The sequence below is a fragment of the Physcomitrium patens genome, chromosome 4 (assembly GCF_059467195.1).
Source record: "Physcomitrium patens ecotype Gransden chromosome 4, ASM5946719v1, whole genome shotgun sequence".
NCBI lineage: Eukaryota > Viridiplantae > Streptophyta > Bryopsida > Funariales > Funariaceae > Physcomitrium > Physcomitrium patens.
The window spans coordinates 7,212,166-7,230,883 of record NC_143413.1 but is presented as its reverse complement, the minus strand read 5'-3'; the positions used below and the strand labels follow the sequence as shown (position 1 = coordinate 7,230,883).

The following is an 18,718-nucleotide window of genomic DNA, read 5'->3' as shown; positions in this document are numbered from 1 at the left end:
GGGGTTGCGGAGGTTCAGTCACTGCAGGACCCAATTCGGTCGTTCAAAGCCACAAATATGCATGCAGTTTATGCAATTAGTTGATCATTGTTCCTGCTGTTAAATCAGCTCTTTCTTTCTGCCCTAGAATCACGCAATGGCTGCTCGCTTTCAGCTCCAGCCAGGAGCTGTTGTGGGTCTGGTGAGGTTGCTATTACTGAAGCACACATGCCAAGCAAGTTGTGTAATATCAGAAAATTAGAGACTGATTGACCTACTTCATCACTCGCTTACCAGAACGCCCTCTCACAACGATGCGACCCACTAACTATCGTTCGCGGCGCCCCTCGCTGTGCACAAACGATGCACCTTTTCACTAGTTTTATTCCTTTTGAAATGCAGACTCACATCAGAAGAATCTGGATACGACTAGAATTAGTCGTTAGAAACTGCAGCCTGCTAACTTGGTTGGATTATTTAAGTGAAGAGAATGCACAACGCGTTGTTGTCAACTAGGCGTGAAGTTACGAAGCAAACGGGATGTGCAGCTTCGCTTTGCAGGTAGGGCTTGTTACAATTCGCAGTAGCTAACTTTCGTGGAGATCCAGAGAAAGAAAGTATAGTCCGGAAAGGTGACAGCTTCCAGTGTCGTTCTGCCTGCATCCGCTAGATTCTATGCACTATCGATTTTGGTCCGTGGCGGGTGCGGTGTTAATTCAGGGAGCGAATCTTCGAGGCTGGCTGGTGCGTCTCGTCGCACTCAACCCAGTCGTCGCTTGATCTGCTACTTTCGCAGTACGTGGGTCAACCAGTCACGTCGTGGCTCGTGACGGCGAAGAGCTCACGGGCTGGTCTGAAACCACCTGCCGCCGCAATTCGGCCTGTCACAATCTGCGGCGCGGTGCAATGGTGAAAATCGGCCGTGGGGCGAAGTGGTCGTCGTAATCAGTCTCTGTAGTTGTTGCATTGGTTCGTTGAGACCGAGGTCGTGCTCTGATGTTGAGAGCATGATTATGATGGGTGCGAAAGAAGGCGTGAAGAAGAGAATGAGTTGCTGGTACGGTCCCATTCGCTGTGGGACCGTTTACTGGGTGTGGGGGCCAGTAGAGCTTGGGGGTGATATCATCGTGATGAGTGGGTCACTGCTACAGGAATTGGTCGGTTTTGCGTCCCAGGGCTGCTCACTTTATGGGGAATAATCAACGTTATGTTTGTGTGCTCGCTTTAAGGAAGGCGTGGCGAAGCAAGGCAAAGCTAAAATAGGCGTTGCGAATGTGTCTTCTGCCGCCCTGCGGTTTGAAGGTCTGCTCTCGAGATTATGGATTGTTTTGGGGGATCGAATCTAGGTCCTCTATACTGAATCGAGCGACTTTATAACCCCACCGCCGGCAGGCGTTGAGCCACTTCTGAGCGATACCAATGCCGGCCAGCTTGACATTAAGTTTGGATCAACTTTGTAGCAGCTCGTACATTGGAATTTCTCGAGGGCGGACGCACTGCGGCAGCTAGTGAATACTGCATTTGAGAAGTTGATAGACGCTGGATATTAGACTCACTTAGCGATTTTGATTGTGTGGGCAATTCAAAGCCTGTACTTTGGAGTGGACATAGCAGTGTGATTCTCAGGAATCGATATTGAAAGCGTAACTAGAGAGGCTGGATGCCTTGCTAAAAGTATGCAATGCAGGGGGAGGTGGGTGGTGACTGTGTAGAAGCTAGTCACACCAAATCGAGCATGGAGATGAAATCCATTGTAGAGTGTAGGCGTTCTATTTTCGGCTTGCCGCGAAGCGATCAAGTTGCTAATTTCTTAAATCGTGCAATTGTTTCGACCATCCTTTACGTCGTTATGTTACGTTTTCTGACTACACCGGCCATGGCAGCCACTTATGCACCTGGTACGTTAACTTATTCATACCTGCAATCTGCTTGCTACATAATTTTCATCTCCTTATTTCTATTCCAATCACGCCTCTCTCTCCCTCTCTTCCCTTGCCACAGATTTTATCTGTAAACATGGATTCTTAAATTCAATGCTCAGCTGAGGTATTCACTTGATTAGAGAAGATGCATGATTAACAATCATCTCCCTGTCGAATGACATAGTATTTAGCTTCTTTCGTACAGAATCGTTAAATTGTAAGATAGTCGTACACAGCTTGAGCTCTCTTTGTCTCGGTGTCGGACCAGGAGTGAAAGCCAAGAATTCTAGTGCGGATGCGGGTTGATGCTTTCAGTAGATGGTCTAGCTTTGTAAGTTTTCGACCAAACGATCGATTAATTGTAAGAATTCCTTCATGTAATGATCCAATTCCAGGTTTAACTTGAAAAGAACCAAATCCGAGTAACTAGATTCAAAAATTGAATTCAAACATATGAGTTTTACATGAGTAACTTGACCTGATTCACTTGTCTTGCGTGGCAACTCATGTGATAAAAATGGTGACAGAAGTCGGGTACAAGACAATAGGTGCTCATAATGTGGTGGCCTGATAGAAAAAAAATTGATTCCTCAATTTTTTGTAATATTGGATTGTACAATCAATCGTAGAATACCGTTCTAGTTGCTTATCCTAGTCTGGATGTTTCCGCATCGGTCCCGGACCTCAATGTAATGGAAAGCGGATCTAACGTGCAGCTTAAACCGGGAAATACATAGTGGAGCAGCGTGCATAGTTAGTTCTCAACTGATGTTCAATCATAGACGGTTCTTGTAGCAATCAATTCTGCCTCTGACACGACAATTTGTAGTGAAAACCAGAACGAGAGAGTGGTCGTCATAACAACTAATGTATACCTCAGAAGGATACTATTCCATTGCTGTTGATCATGAAGGTCATGATCAACCAAAACAGCAATTAGTTGGTTGGAATTAGCAGATGGAGAGCACCTCTTTCAAGGATCAGAGAGGCGGCTTACTTTTCAGTCACCTGCGTAGCATTAGGTGCTTTGATGCTTTATCTGGATCGAAAGGTGTAGAGAATTCTCTACTTCGACGATTAATCTTTTTACAAATTTCACTCTGGAAGGCAAGTCTGCACTTGTCAATCAGGTGAATGAAGGACATGTTTGAGCTTTCGTAGGCCAGAACTGTTAAAGCATGGTCAAGAGCCGACAAGGCATAGCCATGTTTTTGAAAATTTTGAAGCTAATAATTGTTGTAGAGTGAGGTTCAGTACGTGTACGACATCGTAGCAGAAATGCATGCAGTTTCAATCCGGAATAAGAGACCATTTTCTCACGAAAAACCAAGTGACTATTATAACTCATGCCGGAGAGTTGTCAGAGTTTTTTTTTTGGTCTGCATGGCTCACTAGGTCATCCACGAAATACCTACTTGGTAGAAGTAGATTGCGAATTTCTAGTGGGCAGCATATGGCAACAATAATAATTTATCTTGAGGCTCTCTCTCCCTCCCCCTCAATGCTTCGAAACCGTTTCTGGTCATTGCAAGCGAATTCGGACAGGAAACCTCAACTCAACTGCGAAAGAACTGTCAACCGAAATTTCTGCGACACACCTCTAACTTATGAAAGAGACTGCGAGTCTCTGTGAAGAATTCATGCTGCCGTAATGTCTGCTCCGTTATTTTGAATTAACGTGTACGTGGTGAATTCATTCCGCAGAGGCACGCACCATGGGAATAAATTATGGACGACTTGCGGATAATATACCTAGTCATGCCGAATCTGTGAAGTTGATTAAGAACTTAGGAATGGGAAGAGTGAGGATTTTTGATTCCGATGGACCAACAATCGAAGCATTTGCTGGCTCCGGCCTGGAACTAACAATTGGGATGAGCAACTTGGACATCACCGCCCTTGGCCAGGACGCAAACACGGCCGACCAATGGATCGCCAACAACGTCGTCCCATACTACCCCGCCACCAACATCACGTGCATCACAGTCGGCAACGAGCTCTTCACTTACCCGGAGCAAGCCGTCATCTGGCCTCAGCTCGTGCCAGCCATCAAAAACCTCTACACTAGCCTCCAGACTCGTGGGCTCACACGGATTAAGGTCTCTACGGCCGTCGAGTACAGCATCCTGGCAAACTCCTTCCCACCGTCCGCAGGAGTGTTTCGGGAAGAACTCGCAGTGGCTGTCATGAAGCCCTTGCTGCAGCAGCTGGACACCACTAGCAGCTACCTCTACCTCAACGTCTACCCCTACTTCGGATGGTCCGGCAACACGGCCGACATCCCACTCGACTACGCATTGTTCACCCGCGACTCGACCTTCACCGTGGACGGTCAGTACGAGTACAAGAACCTCCTGGACGCGCAGCTGGACGCCATGGTAGCAGCAATGGAGGCTGTGGGCTATGGCGACGTGCGCATCGTGGTGAGCGAGACCGGGTGGCCGACTCTGGGCGACGCGAACACGCTAGGCGCTAACATCTCAAATGCGCAGACATACAACAACAATCTAGTAAAGTGGGCAATCACAAACCCAACAAAGGGAACTCCGAAGAGACCAGGGATCTTCGTCCCGACGTTCATCTTCGCCGTGTACAACGAGAAAGACAAGCCCGGGCCGACAACGGAGCGCAACTGGGGGCTGCTATACCCAAGCGGCAAGCCTGTTTACCCGCTGGAGGTGTCGGGCAGCAGTGGCGGCGGGTCGTCATCTGGCGGTGGAGGCTACGACTCGCCGCTCAAGACGTGCAACGGCAGGCCTAGCGTGCTCTCCCTAACGGCGTCCTTCTTCGGCATTCTGTTCAACCTCAGAATCTAACACCACTCCCACATTCCCCACGCCTCCACCGACTGAACTCACTGCAGTCTGTAGAGTATGCATCGCATCACATGGCATGGCATCGCACCGTGATTGCGATAGCGACGTTCCGAGACCATAGCAGAGCATAGCTCCCATTCCTTGACGAAGCAATAACGGAAGCTGAGGGCATGCACCGCTGTTGTGATCGGATTCCATGCGCCCCGTTTCCTATGTAACCTCACTCACACATATACACGATTTTGTTTTCATTGTTAGTGGTATTATCGTGATTATGGTTGTCCGCTCCATGACTTTCAAGTTTGTGTGGATCTAAAGTTGATTCTTCAACTTCTTCTTCTTCATGGCATTGCCCCACATTCCTGTGCACACATAGTTGCTTTCCGTTCTGTGCATCAAAACCTGGTTTTGGTATTGTTCCTCCCTGCCCCTTCCTGATGCCTTGCAGTGCCGTCATGGGGTCCCTTACTTGCAGTGGTTTGGTTTGAGCTTCTTGTGCAAAGGTTTTTGCTTGCATTTAAGTCGATTGGATGTTTGTGTGTTTTATTTTTATTTTTTTGAGAAGATTTTGAGTGATACGTAGGCATGATGTAGTCAAAGATGTGAGAGAAGAAAGAAGATATAAAAGTTGTATACTTAGGATATCTTATAAAAATAGAATCTCCTAAAATACTACAACCTATTTTACTAATCATGATATGGAAATCTATACTCCTTGTAGATCTAAAATTATGAAGCCTCATTTTATTGAAGCTAGAACTTTTATGAGAGAAAAGGAAAAATAAATATATATACATATATATATATATAATTATATGTGCAACTTCAATAATTGAAGCACAAACTATTCTAATAATCCTATTAAAGGAATACAAAGAATTCCAAAATGTATTTGAGAAGAAGAACAATGTGATCTTACTAGAATATTGTCCATATGATTGTACTATTGACCTTGAAGACAACAAACAACCATCTTTTGGTCCAATTTATAACTTGTTACAAAATGAGCTTATGACATTGAGAGAGTATATTAATGAGAATTTAGCAAAGAACTTTATTCAACATTCTAAATCCTATGTTGATATATCTATATTCTTTGCAAAGAAAAAAAATGGATTTTTATAAGTGTCTATTTACAATTGCAATCTCAACAAAGTGATAATAAAAATTATTATTCTTTAGTATTAATATCAAGGATTCTTAACCAATCAAATTAAACTAAGATCTACACCAAAGTAGATCTAATACACATCAAAAAAGGAGACAAATGGAAGACTACTTTTTGAAGAAGATATGGAATCTTCAAATATAATGTCATGCCTTTTGGCCTTATAAATGTGCCATCTATTTTCCTACATTTGATAAACAATATATTTCAAGACTTTTTAATGACTTTGTTATATGTTATTTTGGTAACATTCTAATTTATTCTAATATTCTAAAAGAGCATGAACAACATGTTTGCCTTGTCCAACAAAAATTATAAGATACTAGATTATTTGGCAAATTGAAGAAATGCATATTTTATGACCTCCAAGTAGAATTCTTTAGCTATATCCTATCAATTGTAAGCTCAATTGTAGATTAAAAAAAAACCAAAATTATTAAAAATTTAAAAATCTAAAATTAGTATATAATATCTAGTATTATTTTATATTTTTAAACTTCTATAGGATCTTCATCACCAATTATTCTTAGATAGCTGCTAAATTTATATGATTGACATATAAGAATAAGTTCAAATAGGTATAAAAACCTAAGAAAGTCTTTGAATGCTTGAATAAAGTATTTATTATAGTATTTTATTTATTTATTTATCTAACAATATTTATCAACAAATTTTTCAACATTATTTATCAACCCAAAAAGTAATAAAAATTGTGAGATGCTTTATCATGACAAGCATATCTTGTGCCAAAAAAAAGAAAGGTAGTGTATATTTAGCAAATAATAACATTCTTAAAATCTAAGAAATTTTATATTCAAAAAATTGAAATATCAATTTAAATAGATTTTTTAATTCTTGATTAAGTTTTTATAATTTTAAATATAAAATCTTGTTTTTTTATGTTAAATAATATTTTCAAGAAGCTTTAGAATGATTTAAGTAAATTTGAGTTTAAAGATAGTCTCTTTTACTTTAAAAAAATGTCTATATATCCTAAAAGGACTATTACACCCTTTTGTTTTCTAAATGTGCCATGCCTTTCAAGTAAGGAGATCTTTTGGATTCAATAAGATATTAAAATTTATTTTTAGAGATTTTTGGTGGCCTCAAATGCAAAAAATATTAAAAATAATTCTTTTCTTTCAATACATGTTTTAGATCAAAGAATTCTTGACATTATTTATTTATTTTGAATCAACTTTGAATTAATATATTTGATCAAGTTACAAAGATGTGACATTTTTTTCTTTACAAATAGGCTATTATTTATGAGAAAACAACCAAAAATATTATTTATACTCTCTATGAATATAACAATTTGCTACATAATATTATATTAGATTAAAGATGATAATTTGTGTTCAACTTTTAGAAGTCATTTTTTTAATTTTTTTGTATAGAAATTAAGATTTTTTCAATGTTTTATCTATAAATTAATGGCCAAATCAAGAAAGTCAACAACATCTTAAAAATAATATTTAAGATATATCATTAAGTATTGATTAGAAAATTAAATATCTTACTTGTCTCTTGTAGAATTTTCTTGCAACAACACAATTTAGGCATTTATCCAATAAATTCTAATCATGATCACTATCCAAAATTAAATATATTATCTATTAGTAGATCCAAAAATCTAGCAACATATGACTTTACAAGCTAAATAGCTAATCTTCAAGCTATTTTGAAGTTTCAATTAGAAGTAGCCAAAGTAAAGTCATAGACATATTTATAGTTATCTATATAATATGAATTGGTAGAAGTAGATAAAGTAGGTTAATTTGATAATATCTTATAGAGAAGCTTCTTAGAAGCTATATGGACATGATTTCACCTTTATACATATTTATAGGTAATTAGTAGGTTAGAAATTTGGCAAACAAATTAGCCATGTGTTACACATATTGTTAGCTTGTAGTACAAGTTGACAATGTGGTGTATATAAAGAAAGCTTGCCTTGTAAATTAAGACATGTCTCTTACAAATTACACACGTATTTGAGGTCCTATAAAATATTGTCATATAGTTCTTAGGTAGATAGTATATATAGAAGTAAGAATAAAGCATTCTTCATCTTTGTCAACTTCTTTTTTGTTTTTAGTTTTGTTTCAAGAGTCTCTAATTTTCAAGTCTTTGACAATAGCTATTTCAATTTCTTATCAAAAATATTTACTTTCTTATTTTTAATTTTTCATCTATCTTTGATTTATTTCTCACTTATTTACATATTTTCTTTGAATTTTTATCCTTAATATATTAACAAGAATCTTAACTTATTATTCTTGCTTTATTTTTAGAAGTGAGTGGATTATCCTACTTCTATTGTTGTATTTTAAAGGTTGGAAACTATCTACCTTGAATTAATATTTATTTTTTTAACATTGATTATTTCGTTAAAGAGAGTAGATTATCCATCTTTGTAGAAATTTTCATTTGATATTAGAGGTTGCCAGTTATCTTCTTTGAATTTGACTTGTAGATTCATTAAGTTGTTTGAAATGGAAGAAAAAATTATGGATGCTATACTTGGTAAAAGTGAGAATATATTTGCAACTATTACACATGTTCACAAGCTTGTCAATACACTTAAGGTAGAAATTTCATGCATCTCTAATGCCAATCATGGAAGCACTATTTCTATACTTATAAAAGAAATTCAGAGTCTATGTCAAGAAATTGTGTAGTTGAAGAATGCAAGTAGATGAACATCACAAGCAAATTCACAAATTTTTGCTTCTATAAATACAAGGGAGGCAAGGATTTGTAAGTTCAAGAAGTTTGATGAAATAAGATCAAAATTTTGAAGATTTTTGCAATAAATTAAGCTCTATATAAAATTGTATTCTTTCCAATATCTTGATGGATTTATTCAAGTTGGATTAATAAATGCACTTCTACTTAGAAGTGCTCTTTTGAATTGCACCCTTGATAAAAAAAATATTCATGGCTCTTTTATTATTTGAATTCATTCTAAGAAGTAATTATGGCTACATTTAGAAAAAGTCATCAAAAAAGAATAGCAAAGATCAAACTCTTATATTTACAAAAAGAATCAATCAACGACTATATATGTTGTTGAATTCCAAAACCTTGCTTGTGACATGGATTAGAACAACAAAGTCCTTATCAATTAATTTTAATCTAGATTAAAAAATAACTTCAAAGATTTGTTATTAATAATATTGAAAGCATATTTTTTGGAAAAAATTATTACTCAAGCGATTGCATGGAATAATTGATTATTTGAAAAAATTTAAGAACAAAGATTTAATTGGAGAGGAACAAATCAAGTAATAATAGCAACTCCTAAGTTTTCAAAAACTTATTCATCAAGGCTGAAACCAATGCAAATTAGTACAATACATTTTAAACCTCTCATTGAGCAAAAAAAGACTTAATGTTGATAAGAGAATTTGTGCCTATATTGCAGAAAAACTAATTACATTACTTATCATTGTTCAAAAAAATAATGTAATCACAAAATGAGCAGCATAGTTGCCAAAGAAGACAATCTGTTGAAAAATCAATTTTTTTAGTTATAATACAGAGTATGCAATTAGAATTATATATAATATCAAGTAAAAGTCCTATTCTTTCTTTAAATATTTCATCTTATTTTATAATAGATATATATTTAGAACCTAAAAATCACAAAATCTTTGTCTTATTAGATCAAGAGCCTCAACTTGTTTTATAGACAAAGACTTTGACAAAAAACAAAAAATGTCTATACTCAAAAAGCTAAATCCATACATGTAAACGTCATAGATATTTGTTTGTTGTCTTTTTGAGATATTACCTATGAAAGAGTTCTTTTAGATATAACAATTAAAGATCATAATAGCATTGTAATATTTAATATGATGAAAACTTCTTATAACTCAATTATTTTAGGATTATCATTGCTAAAAAAATTTAATCCTCAAATAGATTGAATCTCTTATAACATTGATTTTTTTTTTTATAGTTTAATCTAATTTTTCTTTAATCAAATTGAAATACATAAGACTAATACATCCAAATCCTTAATAATAGGTGCAAGAACTTTCATACATGCGGTAAAAAAAAGATCATCTTTTGTTATATATGTCATGCCTATTTTTGATGGTAGAGAGATGTCAATTAAAATTCCTAGTAAATATCAAGATTTCTAAGATATTTTTGAAAAGAAAAATATAAATATTCTTTCAGAACATTGATCGTATGATTCTTCAATTAATCTTTAAAAAGAAGCTCAACTACCATTTGAATCAATATATATCTTATTATAAAATAATTTGGCCATAGTAAAGGAATATATTGATTAGAGCTTGAGTAAAAACCTCATATGCCATTCAAAATCTCAAGTAGAAGCTTCTATCTTATTTGTAAAGAAAAAAAAATGGAGCTTTCTACATGTGCATAGACTACCAAGGACTTAACAAGATCACCATCATGAATAGGTACCTTTAATCTTTGATTTTAGGATTTCTTGATCAACTCAATAAAGTAAAGATTTGTATAAAAATATATTTATAAGAAGCATATAAATTGATTTGCAGGAAAGACATTTCAAATGTAATATTATACAGTTTGGACTCACAAATGCATTAGTTGCTTTTCAACATCTTATGAATGATATTTTTATGAATTTCTTGATAATTTTATCATTTATTATTTAGATAATATTTTAATCTATTATAAGAATACAAAAGAATATAAACTTCATATTTGTTATGTATTACAAAAACTTAGAAATACAAGATTATATGCCAAATTAAAATATATATATATATATATATATATATATATATATATTACATTACTTAAGTTAACTTTTTAGAGTATATTATTCCTAAAAAAGGCCTTATGATAGATCCTAAGAAGGTTCAAATTATTATGGATTAAAATATTCTAAAAATAAATAGAGATGTATAATATTTTTTGAGATTTATCAATTATTATCAAATCTTCATCAAAAAAATTCTTAAGTTGTAGCTCTTTTTGCATATCTAACTTATAAATAATAACTTAAATGAAGCAAAGAAGTTGAAGCATGTTTTAAAGCCTAAAAGATAGTATCTATTTTTACACCAATCTTATATTGCATCAACTTCTCTAAAGTATTCTTCATGGAAACAAATGCATTAGACTTTAGTATGAGTATAGTTTTGTCAAAAATGGGAGCAAATGACAAGCTCCATCTAATAGATTTCTATTTTAAGAAATTTTTAGTAGTCAAGATTAACTACAAGATTCACAAAAAAAAACTCCTTATGATTGAGGATTCATTTTAAGAGTGACATCATTATCTAGAAGGCGCTTTTAGTCTAATCACCATATATATGGATTACAAAAACTTCAAACACTTCATGTTGGTACGTATTTTGAATCATTGCCAAGTCCCTTGGAGAATGTCTTTATGAAGATTTGATTTCAAGATCACTTATTAACTCAAAAAATAATAATATTTATTAAATATCTTTTTTAGACTTTCTTTTCTTGTATCAAAAGAAGGAAGTATTTTTTTTTTATCAACAAAGAACAATTTTTTTGAAACTAGAGTATTTTCATCTTTGAGCAATGAAATCAATATTTGCTATTGATTCAACCTTATTCAAGCAAGTTTAATCAAGTATGTCCTTTGATCCTCTTCTTTATGGTACTAAGAATAATTTTTCTAAATCTAATGATACTTCTAAGTTTGAATTCAAGAATAATTTACTCTATTTTGAAGAATTACTATACATTCTAAAAATTAAAGCACGATTATATGTTCATCAAGTTTATCATAACTTTTCAGTAGCGAGACATTTTGGATATAATAAGACTTTGGAGCTAGTATCCAAAGATTTTTGGTGGCCTCAAATGTGAAATGTAATTAAAGACTTTATACAATCATGTGACATTTAATCAAGATCAAAAACTTTTCATCATTGACCTTATGAACTTCTTAAGCTATTATCTATTCTAGAACAACCACACACTTTTGTTTCTATAGATTTTATCATAGATCTTTCAGTCTTAGATTTATATGATTTTATATTCATCATAGTAGATTTTTTTATCAAAATGACATAAATTATATCATGTATAAAATTTATTACATGTGAAGAAACAACTATAATTTTTTTTAATAACATCTATCACTATCATAGATTATCTAATAATATTGTATTGAATAAAAAGAATTAATTTATATAAAGATTTTAATAAAAAAATTTAGAGATTTTTAATAAATATAAAAATAAAAATAAATAAAAAATTATCTATAATCTTTTATTTTCAAAATGATAGATTGTTAGGGACATATTCCTTAGAACTTTCTAGAGAAAAGTTTCTAGAACCTTCTAGAAAATAAGCCTCTGGAACCTTCTAGAAGAGAAGCCTCTGGAACCTTTTAGAGAGAAGTTTCTAGAAGCTTCTAGAAAGGAAGTCTCTGGAACCTTCTAGAAGAGAAGTTTCTAGAAGTTCCTAGAAAGGAAGCCTCTAGAACTTTCTAGAAGCTTCCTAGATAATAGAAGTAGCTCGAGAAGCTTCCTAAGTAGGAGTATATATAGGGATCGAGGCTGAAGAGTTCTTCGGTCTTGACAATACACCTCTTGGAGTTCTAGCTCACCTTTCTGGTGTTGTTTTTGTACTCATCTGTTTAATCTAGTTCTGCCACTTCTTCTTGAACTTCTTGTTAGATTTCAAGTCTATATTTTGTGTCCGTGACAGTTTGTTGAGACTACACTAACTTGAGATATCAGAGTTAGTTCTTTCTTAGTAGAGTGTGGATTACCCCTCTACTTGAAGGTATACTAGCATTTTTAGAGGTTGCGGATTACCCTCCTCTAAACTAATACTTCTTCTGTTACAATATTGGAGTCTTATTCTTCTTGGAGAGAGTGGATTACCCCTCTTCTTGAAATTCTTAAGGTGTTTTATAGGTTGTGGATTACCCTCCTATAAACCAATATTGCCTCTTGTAGAGTCATTTTTGTCCCTCTTTTAGAATGGCCGGAGGTCAAGACATTAGTATGACAGAAAGTTCGGAGTCTAAGTTAGATGCTATTATGAATGTCCTCGCTACGTTATCACAAAGAACTATAGAGATTGAAGGAGTGGTGCAAGGCTTTATAATGATGGAGTATCTGAGATAGCACAATCTAAACTATCCCAGCCTCAAACTTCTGCACTTGGAGAAACAACTTTACCTGAGGTTCAACAAGAACCACTAGTTCTACAACATAAGGAGCCTCGAGTTAGCCTTCTAGATAAGTTTGATGGAACACGTTCCAAGTTTCAAGGATTTGTCAATCAAATCAGGTTGATAACAGTTTTACAGCCCGAACGATATCCAACGGAGGAGTCACGTGTTGGACTTGTTGGAACCTTACTTACGGGACAAGCTCTATCATGGTTTGCTCATTTATTTGAGAAACGATCATTCATATTAAACAACTTCGAAACCTTTTTGGAAGCATTTGTGGAAGCATTTGGTGAACATAATAAGGTTCGATGGGCTACAACAAAGATCCGGTCGCTACGACAGGGGATGCGTTCTACATCAGTCTATGCTTCGGATTTCAGGCAATTAGTATGCGACATCAATTGGGATGAAGAAGCGTTGATGAGTCAATTCTATTGGGGTTTAAGAGATGATGTGAAGGATTTGCTGTTAACTCTTCCTGATCCACGAACGCTCAATGAAGCCATTAGCCAAGCTGTGAAGTGCGATAATCGCCTATTCCAACATCGCCAAGACCAACGCTCAAGACAATATACAATTTGCCATGCTCCAACTATGTCGGCAAGCAGTGTGAATTTGCATTCAAAGGTGGAAGACATGCAAATTGATGCGGTACACATCAAATCTCTTACTATAGAAGAAAAAAAGCGACGTATGGAGGAAAATTTATCCTTATATTGCGGTGGAGAAGGCCACAAAGTTGGAAACTGTCCCAAAAAGTAAAATCGAGGTATAGTCAAGACTAGGGGAGTATTTGTTCAGGAAAACGAGGATGCCCAGCCACAGTAGGAACCGTGCGGTTGGCCCATGAAATATCCCAACAACAATCAGGTTCCTTTCTTTCTGCCCAACCTGCACTTTGTTTTACAATCCCTCTGTTTATCGGCCCTCAAAAACTGAGAACCTTAGCACTACTAGACTCAGGAGCATCTGCTTGTTTTTTAGACGAAGAATTTGCAAAGTGTCATAAGATCCCTTTAGTACAAAAATCAAAACCTGTTCATGTTGAGGTCATAGATGGGCGACCTTTATTGTCTGGTAGCATCACCCATGAATCAAAATCTATAGAAGTAACGTTTAAAGACCATAGTAGTCATATTATTTTTAATATTATTAGAACTCCATCAAATCCTATTATTCTTGGTCTTTCTTGGTTGGAAAAACATAATCCATCGATAGATTGGAGGTTGTGGAAGATGACTTTTCCCACAAAACCACCCAAGAAAAATCCTAGTAAAAAACCTCGAAAAAAGAAATCCTTATTCATTGGAGCAAGAGCATTTATAAGATCATCTAAGAAAGGCACTCCATTTTTCATTTATGCGGCTCCAACTACCGAGGAGAAGATCTCAACAGCAAGTATACCGGAGCAATATAAAGATTTTGAAGACGTGTTTCAAAAGAAAAACGCCGACATACTACCGGAACACCGACCATATGATTGTGCCATAGACTTGCAAGAAGGAACACAACCACCTTTTGGTCCAATCTACAATCTATCGCAAATGGAGTTGGCAGAGTTGCGAAAGTACATCGACGAGAATCTAGCCAAGAACTTCATTCGTCATTTAAAATCATCAGTTGGAGCACCCATCTTATTTGTGAAGAAGAAAGATGGATCATTACGGATGTGTGTGGACTATCGAGGCCTCAACAAGGTAACAAAGAAAAATCGTTACCCATTACCCTTGATTTCTAGTCTCTTAGAACAACTTGGATGTGCGAAGATCTTTACAAAAATTGATCTAAGGCGAGCTTATAATCTCGTACGAATCAAGGAAGGAGATGAGTGGAAGACAACATTCCGTACAAGGTATGGTGATTTCGAATATAATGTCATGCCTTTTGGTCTTACCAATACTCCAGCGGTTTTCCAACATATGATGAATGACATCTTTCGAGAACACCTCGATGATTTTGTTGTCATCTACTTGGACGATATTCTAATATTCTCTAAGAACGAAAAAGAGCATGAGAAGCATGTTTGTTTGGTCTTGGAGAAACTACGCAAGCGAGGACTATATGCCAAATTAGAAAAGTATTTATTTCACCAGACGGAGATGGAGTTTTTGGGGTCCATTGCGACTACAGAAGGTTTGAAGATGGACCCCAAGAAAGTAGAAGCAATCATGTCTTGGGAGGTTCCGAAGACGGTTAGAGACGTACAATGCTTTCTTGGTTTTGCTAACTTCTATCGGATCTTCATCAAGAATTAATCTCAAATTGCTGCTCTTCTCATTCGATTGACATGCAAGGATAAGTTGGAATGGGGACCTTTGGCGGAGAAGGCATTTCAAGACTTGAAAACAGCATTTACTACAACTCCAATTTTGGTACATCCAGACTTTACAAAGGCCTTCTATTTAGAAACTGATGCTTCAGATTTTGCTTTGAGAGCTGTGCTTTCACAAATGAGTGAAGACAAGAAGCTCCATCCAGTTGCATTCTATTCTTGGAAGTTCTCTGCTACTGAAATCAATTATGAGATCCACGATAAGGAACTTCTTGCTATAGTGGATTCTTTTGAAGAATGGCGTCACTTTCTTGAAGGAGCTACACATCCAGTAACCGTATATACGGATCACAAGAATTTGGAGTATTTCATGACGGTGTCGTGTTGTAACACGAGTATACAATGAAAATAAAAAGAAAGGGGAATTTTATTAATATTCAGTTACCTCGAATATTGGGAGCATCGACCAACTCCAGTACAAATATTGAGTGGTCAGGTTCAGTCACTCCGTTACAGTCAGCCGAGGCATACTGAAATGCTCCATTCGATTCCAATAACGGGAGTCAGCAGGAAGAGAAGGACCAATTCACACGACGGGTTCGAGGAGCCAATTGGATCCAATTTCGATAATCCAATCCGGGTCCTCTTATCCAATATGAGACCTGAATTGGCAGGTCAACCCAATGCAGTCTAATTACGAGAAATCCAGGTCTTACTACGGGTCTTAGCCAATCTGACGTGAGGACCAATTTGACCCAATTACGGGAACATCCAGGTTACTACAGGCATCTTTCCCAATATAGGACCTGAATTGGTCGGGCGACTCAATGTGGTCCTGATTACGGGGTTCGATTCTGTTTCAGTCTGTCCTGTTCTCTGTGCCGTTTCAGGGAACGTTGTTTTCGGTAAATGGATTTCTTAAAGGTAAAAACGGAGGAGAAAGCTTGACGGCGAGAGCCAATTTCGGATCCAAGCTTGAGGTGGGAGCCAATTCCGGATCTAAGACGGAAGATTGAAGAAATTCAGAGGATAAGGTTAGGGAGGGATATAGTTTTGGGGAGGGAGGTTTTTTTTTTCGGGAGAATCGGGGGGGGGGGGGGAGCTTTTTTTCAAGCTTCTGCAAGGTTATCAGTTCGGTTTTCATTGGAGGTTTTTGAAGATCAAGGAAATTAGAGAGAGGAGCTTCATGCTTCGGGTCGGGGAAGGAAAGACATAGAATTTGGATTTTTCTTCTTCATAGAGTTTTGGGAAGACTGAGGCAATCGCTGCTGAAGTCAGTGTTGTAATGGTGAATCAGGATTTTTAAATGAAGTGGGTTTGAATACTCTTGACAATTTTGTAAAATCGAGTTACGTCTGTGATTGAAGGATTAAAGGGGTGTCTATAGGATTGAGTATGCGGAGTGAATGAAATTTATTGGGTTAATCTAACAAGACAGTCAGTGGATACAAGATCGTAAGTACAAAGGAGTATTGAAGATTAATAGTTTGGGTTGTTCGGGGTTCTCTGTAACGTCTAGAGACCTATCGGCTGGGGCAAAAAAAAAAAAAAAAGACTTCGACAAGCAGTTGAAGAGCATCCGTATAGATTTACGGTACATTGTTGCAGTCGTTTATATTCCAACAGTCAAAAACTGATAGACTGCTTGACTATCGGCGAATCTCCATACTACCTTCTACAGCCAAACGCCCGACGCGTTCTCGAGCAGGAAAGCACGTAATACGACATAAGTGGTGAACCCGACATGAAAGCTTGAGGTAGAAGGTATTGGATTTTGGTTGATTTTATCTATATTTTTATGGAAAACCAAAATAAAAATTTTGAAGGATTTTTGGGAGAAGTTTCTGGTGACGAGTCTTCTAAAGGACAAGGTATGCACATGGATCCGTCTATTGCTAGTTTGTTTCAAGCCTTCTCATTGTCAGTGCAGCAACAGCAAAGCAATGATCGAAAGGAAGCTTTGGCAACCAAAGCATTGCAGGCAGTGGTCAATAAAATTGATCAATTTGATGGGAGGAATATTTCAAAGTATTTAAGATGTTATGTTCGTGAAATGGAATTAAATCGGGTTTTTGAGAAGAAAATGGTTGCACTATTTGGACTTGCCATGATACCGGAGATAAGGGACCACATTACATCGATTACGGATCATTATGGGAATTCATGGGAGGATTTTTCACATGCATTGAAAGACGAATATTTCTTGGAAGATGCTGATCACGTTACTAAGAAGCTGTTTCTGGGATGGATTGAACGGCCCAATAAGAATTTACAAGCAACAGAGCTACTAAGGGAATTTGAGAGGCAGTACTCTCAATTATCGAAGGTAGAAAAATTGACATTGGAGCCGAACAAAGTTGATCTATTTCTTCAAGCTGCTGATGGAGAATTGCAAGAGAAATTAGAACCCCTTCTTGAAGACAAAGAAGAAGATGAAGGATTGACAACGAAGTGGAAGAACGTTGAAGATGCGGTGGGGTTGCTTACAAAAAAAGAAAGGAGGAAGGATAGGAGTAATACTCCGAAAACAGTACAAGCACCCAAAGCTCCAGTACGTACAACACCACCGACAATGCCTACAGTTCAACCTTCGACGTCCTTGTCAAAGAAAGCAGATATGGGTATGGAAGAAATTATATGAGGATTGCGAGATCTTCAAATCAAATTGGCAAGACTTGAAGAGAATACTTCTATAAACAATTCGAAGAATGTTTCAAAACAAGGATATGTACAAAGATGCATTTGGTGTGATGATGCTTCACACACTAGAAAAGATTGCAATAAATTTAATAATATGATACGGCAGGGAATTATTTGCTGGAAAGATGGGAAGATAGCATTGAAAGATAGGAAGGATCTTCTTCAAACCAATTTTGGCAAGGGAGGAATGAGAGCATTGGTTCAAGATTACTTAAAAGAGCATGAAACAATAGTACGAGAAAGTGCAAGTTATGGTGCTAGAGTAGATGATGAAATTGGTGGAAGTACGAAAACTAGTGAGTTTTGGACTTCTGCCGTTTCTACAATGCAAGAAGGGAAATTACCTCGAGAAGCGTTATTGAGAACTACAGCTATAATACGAAGAAGAACAAGTTGGGAGGATCCCGTTGAGTCTCTTTCAGTTCATGCATATATTGCTAAGAGCCAACATGAAGCTTTGATGGAAGAAAAAAGACGAGGAAATTTTGATGATACTAGAGAAGGAAATTCTTTTAAGAGGCAAACTCGAGGAGAAAAGGCTTGGGAGGCAGCTTCACAAGAATTGCCTGTAAAGGATACCTCAGCATCATTGAGAGAAAAAACAATGGAGACAAAAGATAAGGGCAAATCAATTGCTTATAAGCTACTTTCTGACATTGAAGCGGCAACAAATTTGAAAGGGGTGTT

The 18,718-nt window shown here is 36.4% G+C and overlaps 1 protein-coding gene across 1 annotated transcript; it reads left to right on the top strand.

The window, feature by feature from the left end:
* The first annotated feature begins 299 nt into the window (after nt 1–299).
* Nucleotides 300–4,974, top strand: LOC112280946 (glucan endo-1,3-beta-glucosidase). The gene is made up of 2 exons (XM_024516913.3): nt 300–1,877; nt 3,606–4,974. Exons 1-2 carry the CDS (start codon nt 1,661–1,663, stop codon nt 4,715–4,717), a joined length of 1,329 nt encoding a protein of 442 aa, XP_024372681.1. The 5' UTR covers nt 300–1,660; the 3' UTR covers nt 4,718–4,974.
* Nucleotides 4,975–18,718: the final 13,744 nt, after the last annotated feature.

Coding starts and splice junctions, on each gene's coding strand:
- LOC112280946 (XM_024516913.3), top strand. CDS start 1,661: ATGCAGGGGGAGGTGGGTGGTGACTGTGTAGAAGCTAGTCACACCAAA. Junction 1,878..3,605: donor GGCAGCCACTTATGCACCTG/GTACGTTAACTT, acceptor TTCATTCCGCAG/AGGCACGCACCATGGGAATA.